General features: G+C 39.5%; 2 protein-coding genes across 2 annotated transcripts in view; one reads left to right on the top strand and one right to left on the bottom strand.

Moving 5' to 3' along the window:
* The window catches only part of XRCC4 (X-ray repair cross complementing 4), a 181,441-nt gene extending 179,910 nt beyond the window's left edge, over positions 1-1,531 (bottom strand). The window contains exon 1 of the mRNA XM_068666206.1: positions 1,427-1,531. The gene's annotated coding sequence lies outside the window, so the exon portion shown is untranslated. The remainder of the gene's footprint in view (positions 1-1,426) is intronic.
* Positions 1,509-22,807, top strand: TMEM167A (transmembrane protein 167A). The gene is made up of 4 exons (XM_068666210.1): positions 1,509-1,641; positions 13,008-13,117; positions 18,485-18,519; positions 21,586-22,807. The coding sequence occupies exons 1-4, from the start codon at positions 1,639-1,641 to the stop codon at positions 21,654-21,656; spliced, it is 219 nt and encodes a 72-aa protein (XP_068522311.1). The 5' UTR covers positions 1,509-1,638; the 3' UTR covers positions 21,657-22,807.
* The last annotated feature ends 3,010 nt before the right edge of the window (positions 22,808-25,817 follow it).

The following is a 25,817-nucleotide window of genomic DNA, read 5'->3' as shown; positions in this document are numbered from 1 at the left end:
AGAACCAAAAGTGAAACCAAAAAAAAAAAAAAATTGCTTTGGAAAACCAACCTCATTTTCTTTCTTTTTTTCAGAAACACACAAGTTCAAAAGTATTACTGTTTCTGAAATTTAGGGTCTTGGTAACCATTAGAGGTTTAACTGTTCTTTAGTTATAGTTACCTCTTTCACTTTAGAATTCATCTTAATGTGAAATAAACCAAACACATTAATATTAGATTATACTAAGTAGCAAAGCTGCTTTTAGAACTGCATTTTAATTTAACTCCACTTTTAATCCAAAACTATGAGTAATGAATAAAACCGACTTGCTGAATCTAATTCCCTAACAAAACAGGATTAAGATGTCTAAATGTGTTACAACAAGATTACCAGGCATCTTGCTGATTACCTAGCAAATTAGTGGGGGGAAAAAAAAAATCAGAATTATTAGACTTCAACAGTGTCTCAAGAAAACAAAGCACAAAATCAAAATCAACTTTCAAAATGCCTGAAATGTACAGATCAGAAAAAACTAGTTACACAAGACAATCCATCTTACATTCTACATCTCCACGTGCTGAAAACCATTCAAGTCATTTTTGTAGTTATGAAACTACAATTTTACTCCAAGTGGGAGTTACCCAGCCTGCTACTGCAAATCAAGGTGCTCTTCAAAAAAAATAGTAAGAACATTGTACGTGCATTGTGTATGTTTCTTTCAGTTGCCTTGAAGCATTTTAATAGAATAAGGCCTTGATTCCACTATACAAACATGTTTCATATGGATACTCATTATCCTGGAGCCTCCTACAGCAACTTTTGGAAGCACGTCAAGGGTTATGCCCACTTCTGGTGGGATGAAGAGTTTTGCTTACCCTTATCAAGGCAAAAAGTAAAAACCCATCCCACGCTTAACAGACAGAACCCCTTTGGCCTGGGAACTAAAGATACTGAATCACCGAGACCTCAAAGCAAAACTATCAAGTTTTCAAGTGTTAACGCTTGTGAAGTTCTGTAAGATAGCGTGAACCTAAAGGAGGAGCTGCACATTGGTCACCACAGCTCAGAAGCCTGGCATGAGCGCGGAGGCAACTTGATGCTAGCACAAAGTGGCCATGGCCAGGTTCTAACAGAGAACTCATCGGGGTCAGAGTAGCCCTGGCTTTGCTAAAACCACTTAAGAGGATCAAATAAAAAATAACAAGAAAGGGCACGCCCAACACCAAACGAAGGGGGAAAAGAGGAAAATCCCCCACCCCTGGCTCAGAAAACACACGCCGCGGGGTTAAAACCGCCCCGAGGCCGCTCCTCGCCGCCTCAGGGCGCCGGCCCGGGACCCCCCGCCAGGCCAACGGCCGCCAACGGTCGTTAACGGCCGCTACCGGTCGCCGACTCCGCGGGGCTTGGTGACGGGAGGGGGGGGAGGCGGGGCGCCCACACCTACCTCCGCCGCCGCGCTCCGCTTCCGCCCTCCCGAAATGGCCGCCCGCCCGGCTTCCGCCAATGAGAAGCGCTCCCCGCCCCTCCGCCCCGCCTCCCTGCGGCCCTTCCGCCAATCGGCGCCCGCTCCCCGCTCCGCGCGGCGTCGCCCGGAGGAGCGCCGCGACTTCCGCCCGGCCGCCGCCGGAAGTGTGATGTGGCCGCGAGCGGGTCGCCATGGTAAGCGCGGGGCGGCGGGCGGGCGGGCGGCCTCTCCCCTTATCCCCCCCCCAGCACTCGACGGCGATAAAATTCAGGGGCTTGTGCTCGGGTTAGGGCTAAAATCTGCTGCGATTTAACCTTCTAACAGCCCAGGTGAAGTGCTGCGGGTGCACGCCGTTAAGATTTAAAAGCAGAAGCAGCGGAGCCGGAGATGAACGCCTGGCCCGCTACAAGCGCGACGCGGAAGCGTTTGGAGCGCCTGTGAAAATAAAGGGGATAAAATAAATCGGGTCGCTGTAACCTGCGTAGCTTTGGCCTCGACGCCCTTCGTTGTAAGGTGGCCGTTTCCAGGCCGGTTGGCAGGTTGCTGCTCGTCAGGAGTGGTGCGTGCTGGGCGGCTGCCCCCTGAGTCTTTTTTTTTTTTTTTTTTTGGCAATCCCCACGTTTGTTGAAGGATTTAAAAGAGCAAAACCTCCGGAGCTTTCGCAGGGTTTGGTTCGAGGAAAGGTTCTAGGCCGCAGGGCTTGTCACCGAGAGGAAGTTGCAGGAAGTTGCTTGCCAGGGGCCCTTGGCAGGTCTTTCAGGTGAACCTGTGCTAAGCTGTGGCCTCGAGCAGCAAACAAAGGGTTTTCCTGACAAGAGGCATCAATTTTCTCAGAATACCCAAAACATGCATACATAAAATATGTGCCAGGGGGGAAGAAAGTGAAGCCATCACCTCCGATTTGTGCCTTAGAAAGGTAGATACCGTGGCAGTACAGCACCCCTACCTCACTGTGCTTCATAGCACTTCAGAGGAGTCGAGGGTGTAGAACAAAAGCAAGAGGAGCTCCATGATCAGTAAGACACCTTGCACTACCTTGTTAGCACTTAAATATAATAACGCTAGTGCTTATAGTTAGCCACAAGATTATGGCATGCAAGATTCTTGAAAGTTTTTTTTTGTTTGTTTGTTTTTAATCCATATTGATTTCAAGAGATTAGGCTGTATTGTTCGAGGAACCTGAAACGTGCTAGAATTTCTTAATGAGATTTTTCTCGTTATATAGAGGTGAAGGTAAGATTCCTCAGTCTTGTAGAGTTTGAATTTCCTCAGGGAAACAGTAAGCCTCGTGGCCTGATCAGGATTTTGGGTTATTTGTGGTGCTGCTTGCTGCCTGTGGTGTCATGGCTCTGCAGAAAAATCTCACCTCCTGGGATTAACAGTCATGATCTTAGATTAACAATCTTCCACATGCACACTTGACTGTGAGATAGGAAACAACTGGAAGAAAGCAGAGCTGTCCCTCCGATTTGTTCTCTTTCTCCAAAGTAAATGAGCTGCAACTGTGACAAACTATCTCTGTGAGTAGCAAGATTTCCGAAGGACTACATCCCTGGAACTTTCCATCCCATTTTCTCCCAGGGTTTTGTACCACATAGTTACTGCACAAGTCCAAACTTCTGAGTGAGTGGCCACCTGCTGACAACAAAATACATAGAAGCAGGCTTCTATCCATCTAATCCTGTATCTACAAGCACAACTTCGTGTGTTTCTGTTTACTGCCAGTGGGTAGAAAAAACCTTGTAGCTTAAAGCAACTCTGAAAGGGGGCTGAAGGTGCTCAATGGATTAAACAAAAGTACTGGAACTGGAAGGGATGCAGTATAATGGCAGCTGCATGGTTTATTTAAAAGCAGAACACATATTGCTTAAAACAATAGCACTGACTTCCACTAATCAGTGAGTCATTTTATCCTGTCAACTTTTGAAATTTTATGTTTGAAAACTCAACAAAACTTTGTTGGGGTTAAAAAATAAACTATATGTGTCAGGTTTGGTTGGTGGGAAATATGAAAAAGCCTGAAGTAATTTTTAAAAATGAGCTTTCACCTGTTGAATGGAAGTCTTCACTTTTCTTTGTAGAAAAAATGTGCAATTGCACCCAAGCAGTGTGAATAAATATACAGAAACTTCAGAGTAGTTCTATGATGATAATTGTGATTGAGTGATGCAGAAAGTAGTGAATTGCAGAAGACTTTACAAAGATGGCTCCTTCCCCATCACCCTCTGAGGACAGGTACGGGACCTCAAGCCCCATCCTGTTGCAGAAAAATTGATTTGGGAATTGTCCATGGGGACAAACCTTTTTATCACAACCTTTGTTACTGACTAAGGATGGTGTTTACAGGAGAAAGGAGAATTGCTCATATAAGCAATTCCTTAGTAAATATTGATCCAAGCCAATATCTTGGATATGAACACACCAAAATCTAAGGCAGTATTTTGTGAAAGACCTTTCAGGTGTCTTCAAAGTTTTGTGTCTGGCTTATTGGAAGCTACAAGTCCTGATTGAAATTTTCTAATAGCTTTGCTTTTATAATGGGCTAAAGAGAGATAGGATCAGAAAAGATGTCCTAGTTCATCTTATGTGTGGACATATACATGTCTTTGTATTACGAGTTTATTTTGGAGCAATGACAGACAACTTCGTTCATGTCAGTTTTATATTTCATCAGGCATGAAATGTTTTGAATACAAGTGATTAGAATTTCAGGGAGTTTCAGCTGCAGTAAAAAAAAAAAAAAACTTTCATCTGACAGAGTCTTTGCTGCCCAGCTAACATGCTTTTGCAAGGAGTCTGAGCATTTTCCTCTTAAGTAGTAATGCAGAAAGATGCTGGGACCTCCTTTGCTGCTGTTCATGCAACTCAGTCCCTGCACTCAGGATGTGTCAACCCTGTGCCAGCCCCTAGGAACGGAAGAAAATCCTACTAACTGAGGAGAAAAGAAGAACCTGCTCTCCATGCACCTCGCCTCCTGTTGGAATAGCAAGGTTGTCAGAGAACTGGAATGGAGAGGGGAAAGGAGAAATAGTATGGTTGGATAGGGGCTGTGACGTGATGTCTTTATTGCACTGGTATTGGTGTTTAGTAAACCTAATGCCTTCTGTAGTGGCACATGTGAATTTTAATGCTGCTGTGGAGTAGGAAATCTGTAGTGAATTACTGCTTGAAATGGTCATTGTAAATACTTCTATGTCAGCATATAAGATGTGAAAATATACCATTAATATTTTTCTTCTCTGATTATGGAACAGAGGACACAATTTATTCTGCCGTTGTAAGATACATCTCTTTAATGCATCTCTTAATTTGGCTTGGGAGGAGTAGGATGTAGGGAAGCTACTGGTACAAATTTTACCAGAGACCAATAGCGAAGGAATGACACAAATTGAGAGAAACAATTTCCTCGCTGAGTGCCAGACAGTTCTTACTAAGCCTTCCTGGCAGTCAATCTACTATTAAACATCTTTATTCATTAATAACATGAAAAGGGTGGAGGAGGTCACCTTTATTCTGTAGGCTATTTCAAATTAGTAATGAACTGCTTATGCACTCTATATTTCCAGCTCAAGATCCAAACCCTGAGGTTTTATTTAGAAAAAGAAAAAAGTCATGAAATAGTCAGTGTGTCAATGTAATTTTTTGATTGGCTTCAGCTTCCCCATGCTCATCCACTGCAGTCGCTGTAGTGCTGCTGCACAATGCTTGGAGTTCAAACCCACCAGAAATTTTCAGTTTCAGCTTTGTAACACAGGAATCAAAGTGGAGCCAGCTGGCATTTGCCTTACAGATGCTGAAAATCTAATCCATGTGTCTGGTCTGTGCTAGACAAGGGACACAGGAGGTGTGGGAGGCCTGCCCATCACCAGTGGGCATCAAGACACTTGGCAGAGCTTTTCCATATTCCTTGAGTAACTTTTACTTACTTCTACCTCTTTTATTACTTTTACCTCTTGTGAAAGTTGTAGGATATGCCTTTTTTTCAGACTTAGGAACAGGAAATAGAGACTGTCCCATTTTTGCATGCAGTGTCTTGGGCTTTTTGTAAGGATGCTCAGCAGGCAAATTCAGCTTTGAACTGCACAGGATTTCTGTGGGGCCAAGAGGCATTCAGGCAAATAGTGCATTTTCCTGTTGTGCTGTGGAGCCATATCTAGTTAGTTTTTGACCCTTGCTTGTAAATTTGTACCTTAATAATCAAACGCTTACAGATAGAATGTTAGCTATATGCCTGATTTTAAAGTATTAAATATAACAATAATTCGGTATCTTTCATTTTGAGAGCTTTGCCTCTCTTCTGTGTACATCCTCAAATTCCTGTTGCAGTTTGCGTTGCAAATCTGCTTTACCTCTCACACGGTTTGAACACTTTTCATTAGAGTCAGAGTATCATCCAACTCAAAATGTGCTGGCCTGTTAGAAATACTCTCAGAGCTTCCACTCACACACTTATTACTGTTTCTTCTGTTTCTACTGTTAAGATTCTCTGGTAAATTTGTGTCAAACAAAGCAATTTGTTGTGCAACTTCAGAACAGCGAGTTATCTAATTTGACAGAAACTATGCAGCTCAGTTATAAAAAGGACAAAGGCAGTACAGGTATAATCAGCCATGCTGCTTCTCTGAACAGCAAGAGCAGCCAGAACTGATTATGGGAGAAGATGTCTTTTATGTGGATAATTTTTCTCCTTCTGTTCAGGTACACTCTAGAAGTCTCTAATGGGCAGGTTTTTAGGGCAGAAGTGACAAAAGAGCTACAAGTCAAGATTTTATGTCCACTTTGAGAGCTGTGTGGAAACAGCTAATGAGTACCTATTCTACTTACAGTTCCAGAAAGTACCATTAGCTCCCTGCTACTCTGGAGAACATGCTTAATTTCAGCTTCTTGAAATTGGATTATAGAAATTATTCCTATTATCAAATGGTGGAAGAAAGTGGAAAAAAAATCTGGTAAATTGCAAACTATAATCTGCAAAAAAGATTTGGAGGAAAAGACATCGTGAGCTTTTGCTGCCACATCAAGTGTAAAATATGTTTTGTGAATAAATGCATAGACAACACCCCTGTGTTACAACACCAATATGAAAAGTTTAACATTGTAACTTCAGTTTGCTTTTTGGTTTAAGATGTTTGTTTTAAAGTTGAGCAGTTTTATGGGAGAGGACACCTGTTTCTGTCTGCTAATTGTTTAAAAAAATGTTCATATCTTAAAACAGATATATTACTCTTCAGTTTGACTGAAAAGCATAACTGTTACCACCTATGTGTTGCACTTGCCATTTCAATTAGAAAACCTATTTCTTCAATAGACGTGTAAGGAAAAGATTCCTTCTTATTCTAATTGAGTCTTAACCAAACTTTGTATGATTGTAAATATCTTGGGTGGAACTGCAAGTATTACAGGCAGAAGTGTGAATTAGTGTAAATACCGTGCTTAAATTTCTTGGAAACTACATGCTGGGATGAATATGAAGTAAACATAAATACCCTGATTCGTGTTGGAGCAACCAACAACTGCTAACAAAACAGAGTCTGGATTCTTAAGTATAAACCAGTTTTGTCTAAACACCTCTTGCTTACCTGTCGAGTATAGTTTTGCCAATCATAACATCAAATTTAACTGATTTCCAAGTTCTTTATTTTTCTTATAATTCTAATTAGCATGTTTCTTTTACAAATGTTTATTTTCTATTCATTTTTTAAGATTATGTTTGGCAGGAGTCGAAAAAATATTTCAGAATAGGTTGTAAAATAATTACATGCATGTTTTAATTTTTAGCAGTTGCCTTGGACTCCAGCTTTGAGTAGTGCTACGTGCTTTATTTCCTACGCCTTTTAACAGTTTTGTACTCCTAAAAATTGGACTTAGGCTGGGAAAGTAAGAATGGCAGTACTTAACAGAAACCTTAGATAATAATCATTTTCTCCTTCAGATTTTCAAGGGCCTCTTCATTAAAATTTAATGTAGATTGATTTCAGCTTTCTCTGATGGCAGTTGAATGGTACCTCTGAGTTAATATTTTAATACAGGCTTTTTCATTTTTATAAGGTCTTGCTTAACCATGGTTTAACCACAATGTGAACTCATGCTCACATTTTAATATGAGGACAGCTACACAGTCAGCCATTAGCATTTGTTTCTTTGTTTGCAGAGAACATAATCATCTGTTTTAATAATGTTGTAGAGGGGAAAAGAAAGCAGTTCTAGAAGGTGTCTGTATTTTGCAGCATATAAAAATTTGTTTATTCTTAAGAATATTCCAATATTTCATCTATATATGTGCACATTAATATATGATTATAGCAGTAACTGTGGCACTCCAGTGGCCTCTCTTTTTCGAGCGTACACAGACGAAATCGTGGTCACACTGCAATCAGAGATAGAACAATCATATCATAAATACTGCAAGTCTAGTGCAGATTAAGCTTTGGTTTCAGCTCTCAGTCTTGAGATAAACTGCCAGAGGCTGTGTTTTAAGCTTTCTACCAACCCAGGAGGGCAGCAGTATGGGATTTACAATCTCCTCCTGTATGTTTTTTTTTCTTTTCTTCCCAAGAGCCCTGATACCAGGCAGTTTATTTTAAATGGAAGTACATGAGGTAAGGGAAAATCAGCAGGTCCTTCCACGACATGCAGAGTATCGTCAAAACGTACAGTGTAAGTTACAGTGCTGCCCGAGGTTTGCGTTGTTAGCTGGATCACGATTCTGCTGTGGTCTCTGCAAACACATGGAACAAAATCATACATTAATCAAAGAATGTCAGAGAACTGGAGCAAATAACAAGTACAGGGATGGATACGGTACAAAGTCTTGGCTATGGATGTGTTTTCCTTGTAGAACAAAGTTTCGTGTCTATGACTGCAATGTCTGCTGAGGCTGAACACCAATTTCCCTGTGATCACAAAGAATTCAGGCAGTCGTCTGAGAGTGTCCTTCCTTTCAGCACATTGAATTAAATACTCTTATAAAGTGCCAGAGTAGTTGATAAGTAGAGCTCTGAACTGCCTTGTTTTTTCCCTGACTGTAGCAAATTTAATGCTGTCTGAATTGGAGGACTCATGATGCCGTCTGTAATCAGGTTGACGTGGGTTGTGCAGATGTTATGGCCCATCAGGGTTCTGTTTCTCAGCCGCACAGGAAATTTTCCACTTTAAATCAACACTGAGTAAAGCATATTAAACACTTGAAGTACCGCTTATTATCTAATGGACTTCTTTCTTCCCTTGCTACTCATCCTCCTAAAAGGCTGTCGCACCAATTCTTGCTCCTCTGTTGTAGCAAACTCACCAAGAAGCAACTGGAGACATTCCTTGCAGCATCCATCCCCTGTGCTGACAGCCGTGCTGGTTAGGTGAGGTCTCAGATAGGAAGACATTCAGATTTTTCTAGCAATAACATGGCTTCCAACTATCATATATTTGCAGGAACTTTCAGGAGTATTCGTGCTTTGTTTCTCTGTATTACAGGAATTTATTTACATGGAATTATTTTTACTAAGATACAATGTGATTGAGGGAATAATATTGAGGTGACTTTTAAGTTCTAATTTTGAGAAGCATTTAAAAGAGCCTTCAGGCATGTAGCTCTTAATGTTAAAATCTATGGTCTTAAGTTTCTGAAGCTCTGTGAAGCAACTTGCTCTTGCAAGTCCTGCTAAATGCCATACCTCCTTAGTGCTTCAGGTGATACAGTAGTGCTCCACAACTACCTGGAGACAGCACACAGGAGAGGGAAATTAAAATAAATAAATAAATAAAAGTACTTAAGTAGCACAGAATGTAGCTACTAAGTTGTTTCCACAGTGTCAGAAATGCACAAAAAAAAGAAAAAACAAGGGTGTATAATTAAAGCCACGTCTGAGACTGTCCAGAATCAGAATAAAATACCAGTGTTGATTCTTTTCTGCATCTGCAATCTAAGTCTCGAGAAGCTATCTTTTCACCAGCATGTGGATGCAATCTAAAAGACAGCATCAACTTTTCCATGTTATGAAATGTACTTCTAATAGGAATTAGGATCTACATTTAGCCAGTCAGCACTATTTTGGAAATGCTGATTTGTTGCATTTCGATCGCAGGAATCTAGTTCAGTCAAGTGAATTTAAACTTACCTGTATTGCAGCGTTTTGCAAATAGCTTGATACCCTTAATGCCATGTTTTTTTGAAATGGGTCTCAAGTAATGTACGACTTAGAGCAGGTTTTAACTGCATCAGTTTGAGCAGCAGGATGCAAGTTGCCCTTTTCTGTGAATTCAGTTGGGCTGTACGAATTATTTCAGATACGAAATGTGTAGCCATCTGCTTCAGAAATGAATTTTCATTTCCAGTTTAAAAATGCAGACCAATTTAAAAATACACCTCTGTCCTGTCAAAGTGACCCATAAATACATGTAATTCAGAGCACGTTTCAATGGAGTGGCATATATGTAATTATAGCGATGCCCTGCGCTGCGGATCGGGGGAAACGCCTGAGAAGCCCAACAAAGAACAATCACATACTGTCCCTATTGATGGACTAATCACACATTTCATGAGTATACGTTTACATTCCCCGCTCGGTGCGCAGCAAATGGGGCCGTGTTGCCTCCTGCCCTTTCCCTGCATCTGCGTGCCCCGTGCACCAGGCTGTTGGGGCAGCAGCTGCAGCGGGAAGCCTGCAGGAATTCATGGGAACGGGGTGCTGGCAGGCGCTGCGCCCTGTGATGCCGGGAGCAGCTGTCTGTCCCGGGGGACTGGCGGAATTACTCTGCTCAGAGGGGTACGTACATCTATATCGCGCCTTGCTGAGGCAGCCGCTCTCAGACCCAGCCCCGATGTGTTCCTAGACCCGCAGGAGCCAGGGGATGCCGCCTCGTGTAGGCTTTGAGTCACCTCTGCTCCGGAGTGGAGAGTTGCCCTCTGCCTGAAGCTGGGAAAGGTTTTGGACAGTAGCAGGGCAAGATGTGGTGGTGGTGAGCACCTCTTTTGCGCGTTGAAAGTAACACGTCCTTTACATAGAGCACTGTAGGTTAAAAGGTGGCTCAGCTAGCCCAGCGAAAATACTAACCTGAACCTGATTTAGCTACTGCCTTTACTAGGGAGAAGAGCAGCTGGCTTCAGCTTGGGGACCAGTGGGCTGGCCTTGGGTACTGGATCACTGCTCAGCTTGAGTCACATCCCCTGTCCTTCTTCTCCCTCGTTACAGAAAGCTTCCTTCTTCCTCCTGTGTGCAGTTGCCACTTACCCTCTACCTTTCTCCACCACCCACCGTATCTCTGTACATCCTAATAATCACCTTTTCAACCCATGCTTTTTTTTCTCTTTTTTTTTTTTTTCTTTTCTTTTTGTTTCCCGGTCTTTTGTAGTCAGGACATGAGGACTGTGGGTGCTGGCTTGAGAGTTTTGCTCCTTTGCAAAAGCAGCTGCTGTAAGGTGGCTCCTGCTTCAGACAGAGCAGAGGGCAGACTCAGAAGAGTGCACCCAGTACAAGCCAGCTAACCCTCCCTTGGGGGCATGCCACGTCAGGATGCTGAGCTTCTTGTTCAGGCTGCAGCTCCAACAGAGCTGTTCAGTCACTCTTTGAGCCTCCCCATGCTGTTTCTCCTTAATGTATAGTTCTCCAACCAAGAGTGGCCTGCTGGAGCCTGTTAGCTGGGACATCTGTGTTAATTTCTGTGCATTGATCTAGGCTGGCAGTGTGATGCATGTTCCAGTACTGCTTCGTGTGATTCACAGAGTCTTCTACATAAGCTAAGGATTTTTTTTTTTAAATTATCAAGGCTCTAGATCTCAGTACCAAAAGGGTAGTAGAAGTCCTCTCTAAGATCTTCTTAGTATCAAAGTGCAATTGTGAACTGGAATATTGTGATATTTTTTTTCTTATTGATTTAGTGAAATTTGATTCTCAGGGCTTCAGAGCATCAGAATATTGTGACATAGGAAAAAGGTGCACCCAGATCAAGAGAGCTGTGCCTCAGGATAGGGAAATGGGAGCTGTGATGTGCTCTTAACAAATCCCACACAGTTCTCTGCCTGAAGAAGGAAACGGCAATGTAATATCCCTCCATAAGTGCAAAGTATTTACACTTAATTAAATACTACTACTTGGCCTTCTGGGTTAAGCAGTAGGAAAAACGATGATGTATTTAGACATGAATTCATCCGTAACACAAAAATCTAGGATGAAGAGTGAATTCGTTCTATTTGTTTTTCTACTTCTTGTAGTTCAAAATAAATAGGATACGGAAAGGAGGGTAGTGGAACAAAGCAGAAGCATGTCTGTCTGCAGTAAGCAATCATCTGTTATACTACCTGGTGCTGTTAAGTTGACCAAAATGTCAGCTAAGACATGCTAACTTTAAAGTAAAAATTAAAAAAAAAAAAAGCCTTAGATTCATGCAGCTGCATTATTTTAACAGAACATTGGAACCGAAGTCTAAGCCTCAGATTTGGGGCTAGTTATTAGAAAATATAAATCACAAGGACTAGTTGCCCAGTATTTCTTCCAAAAATTCCAGGGAACCTACTGCAAACAAACAAACAATAATAATAAGGTTGCTAGTATATTATTCATTGGAACGGCGATGTAGCACTTGCTGGAAATCGGCATCAACAAGCTTTCTTCCAGATGTTGCACTGTTTTGGAGATGCAGCAGTCCTTACATGAGCACCTACTCTCCCTATATATGTGTCACTTAAACGATGAAAGTTGCTTATAATCTGGTGACTAAAAAACATTTGGCCTCACAAGATTCAGACTTCAGTTTTAAAAAGATCCTGGTGAGAATTTCCTGATATTTTAAACTTTACTAAAATATTTGCTTATTTGCTAGTTTCTCAGTAACTGCTTCTTATTGCCAGTAAGCATTTTACGTTCACTAGAAAGCAATCGATCTTTAGTTCTAAACTATTTTCTCTATTTGTCTAGCATTTTCCATATAATTAGCACTTCTACAAAATGTATTTATAGCAAAGATATTTTTAAATTTAAAATCAAAAATTGATTTCGAAGTGAAATTAATCTGTTGTGTTTTTGTAGTTCAGGTGGGTCTAGTTGTATATTTCTACAAATGTTGAGCTTCGGGGGTAGTCTTCATAAAGTAGTACATTAACAATTCCCCCGCATATTTCTTGTTTTACTGTGTTTTGGCTGCTACTGATTTAGTTGTCAAATACTCTTTACCTCCACCTTCACCACCACCATAGTACTCGACGCAAACCGCAGTTACGCTTATTCTTGGCTGAGGGGGAACGTCTGTTTTCTGTAACTCTTAGCCTGCTGCTAATGGGTTTCCAGAAACTGGCTTTGGAACAGCTGCCTGGGAGCAAAGCTGTAAGGTTACCGTTTTGCCTGTTATTTCTTCACTCTTTTTGGGATGAATTGGGATGGGAAAATTCCGTTCTTTCACCATTGCATGCAGAATAATGGCTGCTAACAGTGATTTTAGCTCACTGGCAACATAGATTATATATTTTTTTGTTGTGCATCATAGGAAGGATCACTTACTTTCTCCAGCTTACACAGCAAGGGGAGTTTGTACTGTGAAGTTGTAATCTTTCTTTTCTCATTTTCTTCCATAGTCTGCCATCTTCAACTTTCAGAGTCTGCTGACTGTAATCTTGCTGCTCATATGTACCTGTGCCTATATCAGATCCTTGGCTCCCAGCTTACTGGACAAAAACAAAACTGGGTATGTAGTTTGATCATTTTAAAAATTCACAGATTGTTTTTTTTGTTTTATTCTTAGTATCTTCTGATGGTTTGTGATAATATAAATACTACTTTGACAGTTTTTTTCTTATCTTTAAAGATAAAAAAGCTGTTCTTATCTTTATTAAAGACAATCTACAAAGATCGTAATTTTCTACTTTCCTACAATAGAATGTTGAAATTTTATAGTAAGGAATTATTAACTTACAAAGCCAGCTATTGTTGTTTTTTAGTTATTTTTTGGGCTTGCAGTTTTCTCTTTAGATGCTGGTTAATGGTACGGAAATAAGAGGCAGGAAGCATTTTTCTACATCTAGCTGTTGCTATAAGGATGTATTTATTTTTGATTCTTAAAGCTGTGAATTAAAGCATTAACATAGCTTATTTTTTTTTCTCCCATGTGCCCTTTGGTTGCTGTGATTACATCTCACTTTTATTCCTGAAGTACATTTTCCTGGGTGACCAACCTTCTCCTGTCTTGTGTTCCCAGTTCTCTTGGAATGTACTTGATGTTACTGCTATAAATCGGTTCTCTACCTTGCTCAGACTGATTTTGGGGTGTGGTGGGAAATGGGGATAGCCAAGTCTGTGCCTTGCTTATGCTTTTAAAACACATTCACCTTTTGGCTTACCAATTTCCTTTGTACTACAAAGAATATGATGGGGTGTTGGATGCACAGAGCAGTGTGCAGAACCATGATTTAAAAACTATGGTTTTGAAGTAGTGATTGGGTAATTTTGACGTAGAAACCACTGAGGCCACCCTTACTACTTCAGAAATACCATTGCCTAAGGTTATTACAAAGGAGATAGTATTTATTGAAACAGTAAGTAATTCTAGCTGGTAATGTTCTAACTGGAAAGAACAGGCAAAATTTTCATCTCTGGGTGTTCAACTTGTCCACTTTTTCCATTAGATCATTTTCTGTTAAAGAAAATGTTTTTTTTGCCTAATTATCTTCTATCACTTAGGGATTTAATTTTCTGAAAAAGTGCCAAGTTTTGAGTAGACCCTTCCTACCAAGAATCTCAGAGGGTTTGTCTTCTGAAAACCCTCATTGTAATTAACTTCTGGAATTTCCATTTTATCACACAAGATTTCTTTTAGTGATGTAAGCTACCCAGAGTACAATAGCTTTTTTTGGTTGGGAGTTCTAACATGAAAATGTTTGTCTCCTTTCATAGGAGACCATAAGGTTACCACTGACATGTGAGATTTCTTTTGATACTAGTAAAGATGGAACGAAGGGATGACTTCATGAAGGACTATTTTTTGGTAGTGGGTTGAGTGTCTGCTAATGGAAGATAACACAATAGTCAATGAGGTATACATAGTAAGAAGCAAGAATATTTATTTTACTGATTAAAATTTTAGTGCTGTTCTTGGCAAGGAATATATCCTTTAATCTGGAGCTACTCTGTTTATTCTTGAGGCAAATCTGTCTTGAGCACAATAGAAGTCTCTTCATAAAATGTTTTCAAAGGGTGCTGACACAGTGGAGGAGTTGTGCGTTTGATCCGTAGGTTTGTATTTATATAAATGTTGGACATACTATTTTATTTTTGTTTCATATATACGTATGTAGACTGCTTTGTACTGGAGAATAAAACGTTGGCCTGGAAGCAATGAAATTTGTTTCCTGAATGGTAGATGTTTACATGGAGATCATATGCTGTTAAACCCCTCTCCCTCTTCGCTGACATATTCCGTGCTCAAATGGAAACGTCTAGACACGCTGGATAAAATTTTTACTGATACTTCTTTTTACCACAGAGATGATCTTAACTCATTATTCCTGCTTCAAATTAATATCATAAAAAAGCAGCAATAAAATTCTAAAGCAACACAGAGAAGAAATGTTAGTAGGTACTAGCTGTATTTTGTTACATATAATAATATGTTGTGTAAATTTGTTGAAGATTTAGGTCTGTTGACCTAGTAAGTAAAGAAACACGTTTCTGTTGGTTGAGAGAGGGCACTGCAGAGTGATGTCACCCGTCCTCATAACATTGTATTTCATCCCAATGACTTCTGCCAAAATGTGTTTTTTTCTACCAAGCCAAACAGGATTTTAAACCTTCATTTTCCCTGAAGCATCATGAGTGTTTCCATGTGCTTTGTCTGCAGCAGTAGCTTGTAAGGTTGGGAAAGTAAGTGGAGATGTACTGTTTCATACTAACTTAGGGGAGAACGTGTACCACAACATAGTTCTGTTCTCCTGGCTAACCAGGAAGACGTGTTAGCTTATATAGTGGAGGTTGACTTGCCATAAGCATTGCAGTGGAGTGTATCTCACATTCCTTAACTGCAATTGCAGTAGGATTGTCCTAGTAGACACAGGGCAGCGGCATTTTGCAGCATTCTCAGTCTAGAAGAGTGAGGTGTGGCTAACCCTTTCTTGTCTTTCTGGTTCAATTTCTTTGATTTTTTTTTTAGCTTTTTTTTTTTTTCTCCCCGGATAGCAAACACCTCCTTCATGATTGTTGCTTTTAAGATTAACACTGGCAGTGAGGAATGTGCAGCAGCTTGTGCATATATTTGATGTGTGGCTGCTGGAAAATTGCACGTTTGCAAGCCAGGCTGACATGTCTCATGTGCATCAAAATGAGAATGAGTTTTTCTCTCCATGAAGGGGAGAATAAGGAGCAATGCAATTGCTTTGAATAATTACTTAAGGAAGAATTAATTTTGAAGAGATTCATTCAAAGAAACATCATTTCTGTAGAGGTTTTGACTTGAAGAGGTACCGGTTGAGGACCTGAGGTGAAAAGTAATATATAAATACAGGAGGGCAGAAGTCCTGAAGAAGCTTTTCTACTAACGTGAGCTCCTCAATGTATCCAGAGGTTGTGTTTACAGCTGTGGAAACTCCACATCTCAATTTGCTATTGCTCTGCCTCAAACCATATGGACAAACAGATCTACTGGGATGTTCCAATAGGAGCACAAGCATCTCAAAAATGTGCTTGAGTTTTCTGTTGGTAAGCTTGTTAGATTTCATCTCAGTGGTGAATTTAAGTTCAAAAATTGTCAACTGCAGTAAGGGCAGCTGATGAAACCCATATTCTGTTTTGTACCTCCCATATTAGAAGGAAAAATTCTTATGTCCACCAGCAAGGAAGTTTTGTAACACTAGGAACAATGTACAATACTATAACTGAAGTCAGTTATAAATTTATGTTGTCGTACATGGTCAAAAAACTGAAAAGGCAAAGAAAAATCCTTGCCGAGATTGTCATACAAACAACAGATTTGTAGACTGCCTGAAAAAAAATAACTTTTCTTCCTGGCTAAAATTTTGCAAGTATGCATAAGAAAAGGACAATAATGTTTTCTTTCTTTGAGTTCCCAGGCATAGTCTTGAGAGATGTGAACATGAGGTGCCAGGCTGTGGAAGTTTTTGCAATGGTTTTGCTGCATGCGATCTGTAAATCTTCATTTTACAGAGAATAACAACAATTTCAATACTCTTGAGTGCCTTTCACACAGGACTCTGAGGCTGTATTTTTTGCTCTGAAGGATTTACGCAAGTGCCATTTCCTGCATGTCTCTTCTTAAACGGCATAGATGTCTTCAGGTTATTTTACTGTATGACCTCTTAGCCTGGAAAAGTGTGTGATGGTCTACATGCAGGAATTATTACTTCTGCTTGTGGAATTATACAAAAGCAGAAGAATGAGCTTTCACAATATAGAAGTACTTCTGGCTTGAGGTAAAAAGATCTAAAACAAATGAAAAAAATATTTTATTTTATTTCTAATGCAAATGCTTGGAGTGCTGTTAGCAAGAAATTGGTCAACAAGAGAGACACTGGTCAAAAAGCATTTCACTTTCACTTTGAGAACTACAGTCACTTGCAGCCTCTTAGAACTCATGATTCTGACCTGCTCAACCCCAGGCTTTTATTTAAGAAATAAACAGGAGGCTGCTAAATGGAAAGAGAGAGAGATACAGAAGTAAACAAAGATAAAAGAGCTCCAGGTACAAATATGAAGTAACACAAATTCTTAAGGAAAAAAAAAAAAGGTAGGATATGGTGACTTCGGAAGTAGGCATGGGCAAGTGGTCCAAACCTACCTATCTGCATTTAAATAGGAAAAAAGTACATAGTTGCCAAAGCCCAGGAACAGGGGAGAGAGAAGTCAAGTAATCAGACCAGTGTGGAGATGGTTTCAGAGTACTGTGGGAAAGCACCTGGAGATCTACTATCACAGCAGGTAGTAGATGAAGGCCTGCAGATAATGTAGACTGAGGTTACTGCTAATAAACATGTCAGGAGAAGAGAAAAAAAGAAACACTTAAGGATTTTTTATTTTTTTTTAGTTCGTAAATCTGTGTAGTCGATATAGTCAAATCCAGATGTTCTTTCTGCACTGCAACCAGTCATGCTATGAAGCAAACCTTCCTGTAGACACTATTTCAACATAGGTTTGACCAATTTTTGAAAGACTGAAAACTGCCTTCTGATTCAGGAAGCTTCAGTATTTATTTCCATCTTTCTTCAGAAATTCTAAAGCATTCCATTCCACTTCTCTTATTCTTCTTGAGTAGTCAATATGAGATTAATTTCTCCGTGTAATGAGAATATAAATATGTGGCCTACTTGCTTTTACTTCATTTCGGATGTACTCTGCATAGTTGAATCCTGGTTTTGTCCTTTTTTAGTTCCAGTTGTGAGCATTAATATCCTGGGTGTGCAAGATTAGAGAGACTTTACCTAGGTCAACCTTGGTAAAAGTAAAAACAAACCTGAAGAATTGTTTTGTAACTTATTTCAAGGCAAGTATTCTGTAATACCAGATTATGTGTGCTCTGCTGAAAAGTGCATTTTTATCTGCAATTCCTAAGGGAAATATAAAAGATACTGCAAAGCATTACATTTAAAATACACAGTTTTCTCATCTCTTATACCTGCAGGAAAATTTGATTGAAAAAAAACTAGCATAAAAAAAAAAAATCCATATACAGCAACATGGAGGCCTGTTGGCAATTTGTGCTCTGGTTTTCTAGTTCTATTTTTTTTTCTTCTTTTTCATGATTTTCTCTGAGCTACTGAAGTGTAGAACGTGGAATTCTGGTGGAACACAGACTGAGTAAATGGACCTTTGTTTTTCTTGCATGCCGAAGTCTTGCTGGGCTTAGAAAGAACTTCATGACTTATGGGTCATACCTTGTACCCCACACTGGTATCTGGTGTTTTCTGATGTCAAAAACAGCATCAGCTTGATAAACTGTTTATTTGGAGTGGTTTAGCATGGAAGGAAGAAAATTAATCAATTGGCAGAGTTTATTTCTTAAAAGATTCTATTAAATCAAGAGCCTAATCAATTTCTTTTATCTTTGCAGACTATTGGGAATATTCTGGAAATGCGCCAGGATTGGTAATTTTTTTCCTTGAAATCTTTAAAACCAATGCTTTTTCTATAGCATGCCTTATTTATTAGAATAATATTCCAATGTGATAGTAAAAACCACACTCAAAAAATGTATATTTTACCTCCGTAAAATACAGCAAAGATAGGGAACGTGAGCTATGACTTTTTCTCTCTTCTTGAAAGTTTCTGTGTACCTCTAAATTACTCAAAGCTGTTAGTTTCAAGTGGAATCTATGTGTAGGATGATCAGCTATGTCTGGTGTTAGGCATTTTCCCATAGCATTGATATTTGTATGTATTTTCACCATCATTCTGAATTTATTTTGAAATGGAAATGGGAATATGCAACACAAATTCAGTCTTAGCATTGAGGTATATACAAGACTTAAAACGATAAAATAAAAAGGCATGATCAAAACACTTCTACAAATGGCATTGTTAATACAGAGCAGAAACATTAGACTTGTAAATCGAGATTTTGCTACTTGTCATTGATCCTAGAGGAAGATGTATGGTTCCCCTTTCTTCATTCTCAGGCTTTGAAGGAAAGTGGCGTGTGTTTCAGCATGTCAAAATGCACTGATGCAAAAAGCATTCTTTCGTGAAAACCTGCTGTTAAAATGGTATTGTCCTAGTTAGATAATGGACATAGCAGAACCAATTTTAATATTGTAATTGAAAGATAATAGTAATTTGGCAGCTGTTAGAAGTGATTTCTGAGCTATACTAGCAAAAATAAATCTAAATTTCAGATGCATTAGTGTTTGTTCAAGGTTGGAGAATACACGTTATGTTACTTACCGTCTTCTTTTTTTACTTATTTAAGTGCAAGCATTTTTTTTTCTATTAGCCATGCACAGCAAATAATTTTAAAAGGCATTTGAAAGAGTACACAAGAGGCTTTACGAGGTCCCTGTCAACTTGATAAAGTTAAGAACTGCAGTTAATCTTCCTCTTTCATAATGTAGTAACTTTAATAAAGTACATTTGCTGCATCCAAGGTAATACATGCTCTCTTGTGACCCACACCGAGCTGCTTTCTTTTCTCTTATTCATGTAAAATACTATTTTCTTTTCAGTTTATATTTGGAATGATCTAATTTTATTTTTTCTCCCAGGCTGAGAAATGAGGCAGCATCTTAACATTCCTGCTATATATTTCCTTATATAACACTACAATGCACTTGGTATGGAAAATGTGCTTTGAAGGTGATTGCCACCATTTTATTTGAGTTAGTCACAAAAGACCTGGAGGAAAGTGTAGGCTTTTAAAAATGAAAATGCCCACTGTCTTACTTTATGTATAACTTGCCCAGAATGTTTAAACAACCTTTTCACATGTGCATAAGATTTTAATAATCAGCAAGTGGTTACATATTTACAAAGTTGTGCAAAATGATGTTTAATCCTGCCACATGGTGATTTCTCTTTCAAGAAAATTAAGAGCAGGAAAGTATAACCCATATGAAAATTGTAATACTCTAAACTGTAGGAGTTGGACTTCCTCAAAAATTTATTTTAAACAGATGTGAAACTGCAGACATTAATTCATTCAGTTATTTGAAGTTTAATTAAACATATGCCAGATCATGACAACATCTTGTAATGTCACTGTGGCAGTCACCCCTGCTTATGGGAGGTGTCACTACAAGTATTTTATTTTTCTTTTCCTATGGAAAGTTTGTTTCTGCTGTATTTGAAGGTCTGGCTAATGAAAGAGCCTCTTTTCCTAAGAATTACACCTTAATAATGCTGGACTTGAGAGCCTTGGCATGTTTTTTTTCTTTTTCTTTATCGATTCTCTGAAAATTACATCTCAGAAAAGTTTGTAGCAAGATAAAAGACCTTACACAGCAAGAGGAAATAGAACTTTGTTTAAAGCAAACAGCTCCAACTCTGTCTTTATGCTTCTGAACACATCAAAACAGGAATTTGCTCATCGTAAAGAGACACTGGTGTTAACACTTCTGACAGTTTTGTAGGCTGGAAGTACCATCAAGTGTAGGAGGCTCCCTGGTCTCCAGAGGAAAGTCAATGGATTCATGAAGAGGGATGCCTAAGCAGAAGGGCAAAAACAGCAGGCTGTCTGAATGGGGGAAGTGTCCCTGTAAATCATTAGCAGTCTAATATTACTGATGTTCCCATGACAATGTTACGGTTCCGTACCTAAGATTTTATTTGTTTGCTTTTCCATACCATATTTGGTGAGCAAGAGACATTCATAACAATTTTGTTCTGAATGAAAATAGGTGAAAACAGATCTCTTTTGCTTGCATTTGCTACCAAACATAAGTCTGTTAATGGGACAAACTTACCTTTTGTCAATGGTTTGCCATGCAAAGCTATAACGCTAATTTGAAAGTATCAGAAATAGAGATCTTTGTACACCTTGTGCAGTCTGTTGACCATTTTTATTACTAACCTGAAAATCTGTGGACCAGATCCTCTCCACATGCTAGCAATGTTATGTCTCCCTAGCAAAGACAAAAAAAAAACAAGCATCTGGCCACGTCTGCTGCTGTAAGTTCCCCAGCCAGTTCGCTGGCTCCTACACGATACTACGTGTAGAAGATGCATGCTGCATACGCAGCCATCATGGCCAGACAGCATTGAGTTACACCTCTTCTCAGCTGACGTGGAGTAGCCTTTGAGCAGTGTTAGCTCTCAAGACAGAACCGAGAACAAAGCCAGGAAAAGATCTGGTGTCTCGGTTAGCCTTCTGGTGCCTGCCTCTTGACTCTCTGGCAGTAAGGGATAGCAACAACACATTGTATTTTTCTTTAATGTTTTCACAGAAATAGCATCTCAGAAAAGATGGTTACTAATAAGACAGAAGTCCTTTCCAATTCTGTCCTTATATGGGGCAATATATCCTGTCCTACAACTTACTTTTCCCACTCGCATGCGTTTTCTTCCCCAATACGCAACTGTAGTTGTAACAGCATTTCTCCAGCTAGAAGTGTTCAGTGTTACTTTGCGCATGCAGTGTGATAATTACCATGTTAGACTAGGAGCCACCTAGATCTATTTAGTTATGCCTGGATTGTTTTGTTTTGTTCTCCCCACCCCAAGGTGAGCGGAAGAGCCCATATGTAGCTGTGTGCTGTGTGGTGATGGCCTTCAGCATCCTCTTTGTACAGTAGCAACTGGAGAGTGTCCCTGGTGTCCTACTACCAAACAGCAAAGCATGGAAGAACTTCTGCCAGGAAAACTTTGGGAAGTGCCGTCTACTCTCCTCTTCTACGTTGGATAGCCTGTCTCTTTGTGGGCAACCCTCTTCCTCCAAATGGACCATCATGTACAGTATTAGTGATCGTAATGTAACTAACTCCAGTATGATAAGTACATTCTAATGTCACACCAGTACTGACACTGCTGATGTAACTGTTAAAAAGGTGTCTGTTGTATATTCGAGTTCCATGGGAGTATATTTTACACCATGCAGTTGAATAGGCTTTTCATGTTTATGTTTGATAGACCTACTTAAAGAAATTTAAAAAATTACATATCTAGCAATAGCAATAAGATCACTCTTACAAGAATGAAGAACATTATAGGATATGTTTACAGAGGTATTTTTGGTTCTTACTGTCTGAACAAATCCTATGATGTTGTTATAGGTATATTCACGTAAAGCATGACCTCTTGTTTAAGTTACATTCAACTTTTATTTTCTAAACCTGAAATTCCTTAAATAATCTATCAATATTTTTATTGTCAAGATGAAATATATATAAAGACAGGGATTGGGATCATTATTGTAGTGATGTCAGACTATCTGTTGAGGATGCACCTATGTGGGATCTGAGAACCTTGACTACCCTGTGAAATATATGTATTCATCTTTAGGAATCTAGCTCTCAGATAAATCATTCTCCATTTTTTCAAAATTGTGTCAAAAAGATTCTAGTGGCTCATGTGCTGTTGTTGATACATTTAATACAAGGTTGTTAAATCAGCTGAGTGAATGGTTAGCTTCTTAGAAGTCTGCAGGTACAGAAGTTGTATGTCCTGATGTTCTAAAGGTTAAAGAAAACAACTAAATTAGATTACACTTACTATTAGGTTATCTTTTTAAATACCTGCCATTAGTGTTTGTTCTATAATTTTTCAAACTTTTACTGATTTAGTAACTTATTTTAATAGTGCCTAACGGGTGTGTTTATACCAGACAACTACATGACTTCATATTGACTGCATTTGAGAGAGTTGTCTGTCAGCAGTACTTTTTGTTGTTCTAAAAATGTGCGTGATCAGACTGAGCTTAGCTGGCAATAAAACACACTGAAAGGTATGTACTTGTCGTCATTTTTGCTTGAAAAACTTGTTTCGTATATCTAAATCACCCTGCACTTAGAAAAGATTGTTAGTTATCTTAGTTATTATCCTATGTATAATCTAAATGCGTAATCTAAATCACCATCACAAATAATATGTTGTACAAAACTGATTTCTCATCTGCAGACAGGGAAAATAGCTTTCTCTATTTTGCACCAAATAAGTAACACTGTAAACCATGCAGGTTCAGAAGAGTACAGAGCTGTATGGTGATGGTGACCACAATATGCTCAGATGCAAGTTTTAAGCTAAGCAGGATATCTGGGAGAGAGCCCAAGTCCGATCCTGTACCTTTAAACGTGGATACTTCTCAAAATGTAGCATCAAAGCAAATCAGTTCTGGGTTTCAAAGGCGTCATTCCTACAGCTGGGGGGAGGGAAGGTGCTAAGGAGATTTAGATTTTGAGTGTCAGGTAAATGCATGTTCAAAATATACAAAGAATCACCTGATAACTTTTTATATTAAGCAATTGTATTCTGGTTTTTAACATTTATTGGACTTTATCATAACTAATGTTTTTTGTAGATACTCGCACATCTCCAGTGCATCTAAAGCTGTCCTAGTTATCAGATTAATTCTTAGTAATCTCTGTGTTTATCTGTGACTAGGAATACCAGTGAAATGACCCAAGAAATTTTTTTAAGCCTTGAGAATCCAAAAACTATTGACAAGAAGGCACTGTATTACAAAGGCCTTTCCTGTTCACAGCGTTTTATGGTTGAAGAAATTCAAGCAAACAGGCCTCTTCCTACTTAACACATGTAATTCAATCCTTAAAATTATTTCTTTACAACAGCTTTTCATTTTGTTCTAAACACAGATATTTAATGGATACGTCTTTGATTTCTTTTTTTTTTTTTTTCCGCTTATCCTTTTGTGACTTTTATGGCATATTTGTGGCTCACTAGCTGCAGAGTTGCTCTACGCTACTACTTTAGTGGCTAAGTAAAGAACATATTTCTTAGGAGCTGCTAACAACACAAAAGTTCAGAAGCAGGTTGTGTGCAAGCTTTAGAAATGATTGTAGCCAGAGATAAGTGTTGTCTATGCTGGGGCCACTCAACACTTGCCCCTAGTAAAAGCATCCAAAACCAGGATTTTTAAGCTCTGACAAATGTCAGTTGTTCTGAAACGACTGCTTTAGGCAGGTGTTCGCCTCAGGATAAGTTCCTTGTTTTTCAGAGTTTTGTCTTTGGAGAGGTTGATACCTCATCTCTCTTACTGTCAAAGATAGGAAGCAAATAATGTTTTCCCATCTTAGAATATTAAAGCTGGTTTGCTTTCTCAGCTCTTTTTCTCATGCAAATTACTGATGTTTGATGAAGATATGGAGTACAAGAAGTACATATAGCTTCTGGAGTGAGCCCAGCAGAGGGCTAAGATGATGAGGGGACTGAAGCACCTGTCATACGGGGACAGGCTGAGAAGGTGTGCCAATTTACCTGGTGAACAGGAGGTTGAGAGGGGATCTCATCAATGTGTATAAATACCTGAAGGGAAGGTGTCAAGAGGATGGGGCCAGACTCTTCTTCAGTGGTGCCCAGCGACAGGATGAGAGGCAATGGGCACAAACTGAAGCACAGGAGGTGCTGGCTCAATAGGAGGGGCACTTCTTTACTGTGAGGGTGACAGAACACTAGAATAGAGAGGCTGTGGAGTCTTCTTCCCTGGAGATATTCAAAACCTGTCTGGATCCAATCCTGGGCAGTGTGTTTTAGTTGACCCTGCTGGGCAGGGGGTTACACCAAATGACCTCTGGAGGTCCCTTCCACCTCAGACATTCTGTGATTCTGTGTAACTCTTGTGAGAACGAAGAGGAGAGTATAACATTGCACACGCTCTCAGTAAAGCTTTATCAGTCATCCTTAAACTGCGATCCTGAAATGTGTCATTTTTGAAGTGCAGTAAATGGGGTTCAATGGGGCTCTATCAGAAGAGCTGCCAGTGAAGATAGTGTTCTCCTGAACTCACTCTTTGCTCTGATTCCTAGACCAAGTGGAGAACGAAGCGAAGTACTTACTACCAAGTGCTGTAGGTGCTAATGTAGACTAGAATAGCATATTAACACGCACTGTGGCATTTTACACTACCTTGAAACAGCAGGTAATGGCTATCAAAGGTAGTTGAGAAGACAGTGACAGGAGCTCCTGGATGATGTACAGGAGTTGAGAACCCTAGTGGGTCTGTGGAGACCTTATCTTATTTAGAGGTGATGTAAGGTGAACAAGGGAATGTATGGAATAGTGATTAAATATGACTTAAGCTATAGTTGTGCCTACTGGTCTAGAAAAGTACTTCCATATTGAGACCTCAGCATTATGTCTAAAAACCACGGACAGTGGCTTTGTCAGCAAGGTTCCCCATCTCTACTTGTTGCACATACTCACTGAAAGGTGAGGGTGGTTTAGGCTGTGGTTTTAAGTGCAACTCAGGAGAGGAGCCCCTTTTTTTTCTTTAGGAATGAGCAAAGAGACTAGATAGGTAGCTGGAGCATCCTGCTTGTAACAGAGGGGTAATGAAGAAGTGGATAATGAGGAAGGTGCAGGCAGGAGATGGCAGGGAAAATGGCTGCAGCAGAAGATACCTGCACACTCCTGAAAAATAGGTAGGCCCCAAACAAGTAATTTTGCCACATACAGAGCACTTTCAGAAACTACTAAATTGTGCATTCAGTTGGGTAAAAAGGGTAAGGTACTGCAGTAAGATTATGTTTTTTCCTTCTATGAGTGGCTGATTAGGAAGCTAAGGACAGCATTTTGATGGCAACTTAACATTTTCTACCCCTGCATTAAATGCTAACGAGCAGAATGCAGGAACATAAAAGGCACTTTCCATTAAGACAGCAAGCACCGGATCATTATACAACTTGAAAAACACAAAGTGTTTGTTCAAATAATTGAACTAGCAGAAGGAATAGGCATGGACCCTACATCCTGTGTTCGGCACATGGTGGGGGCTTTTGCTG

Source organism: Anas acuta, chromosome Z (assembly GCF_963932015.1).
Source record: "Anas acuta chromosome Z, bAnaAcu1.1, whole genome shotgun sequence".
Taxonomy (NCBI): Eukaryota; Metazoa; Chordata; class Aves; order Anseriformes; family Anatidae; genus Anas; species Anas acuta.
Note: the sequence above shows the minus strand (reverse complement) of the source record. Positions and strands in the feature narration are given on the sequence as shown.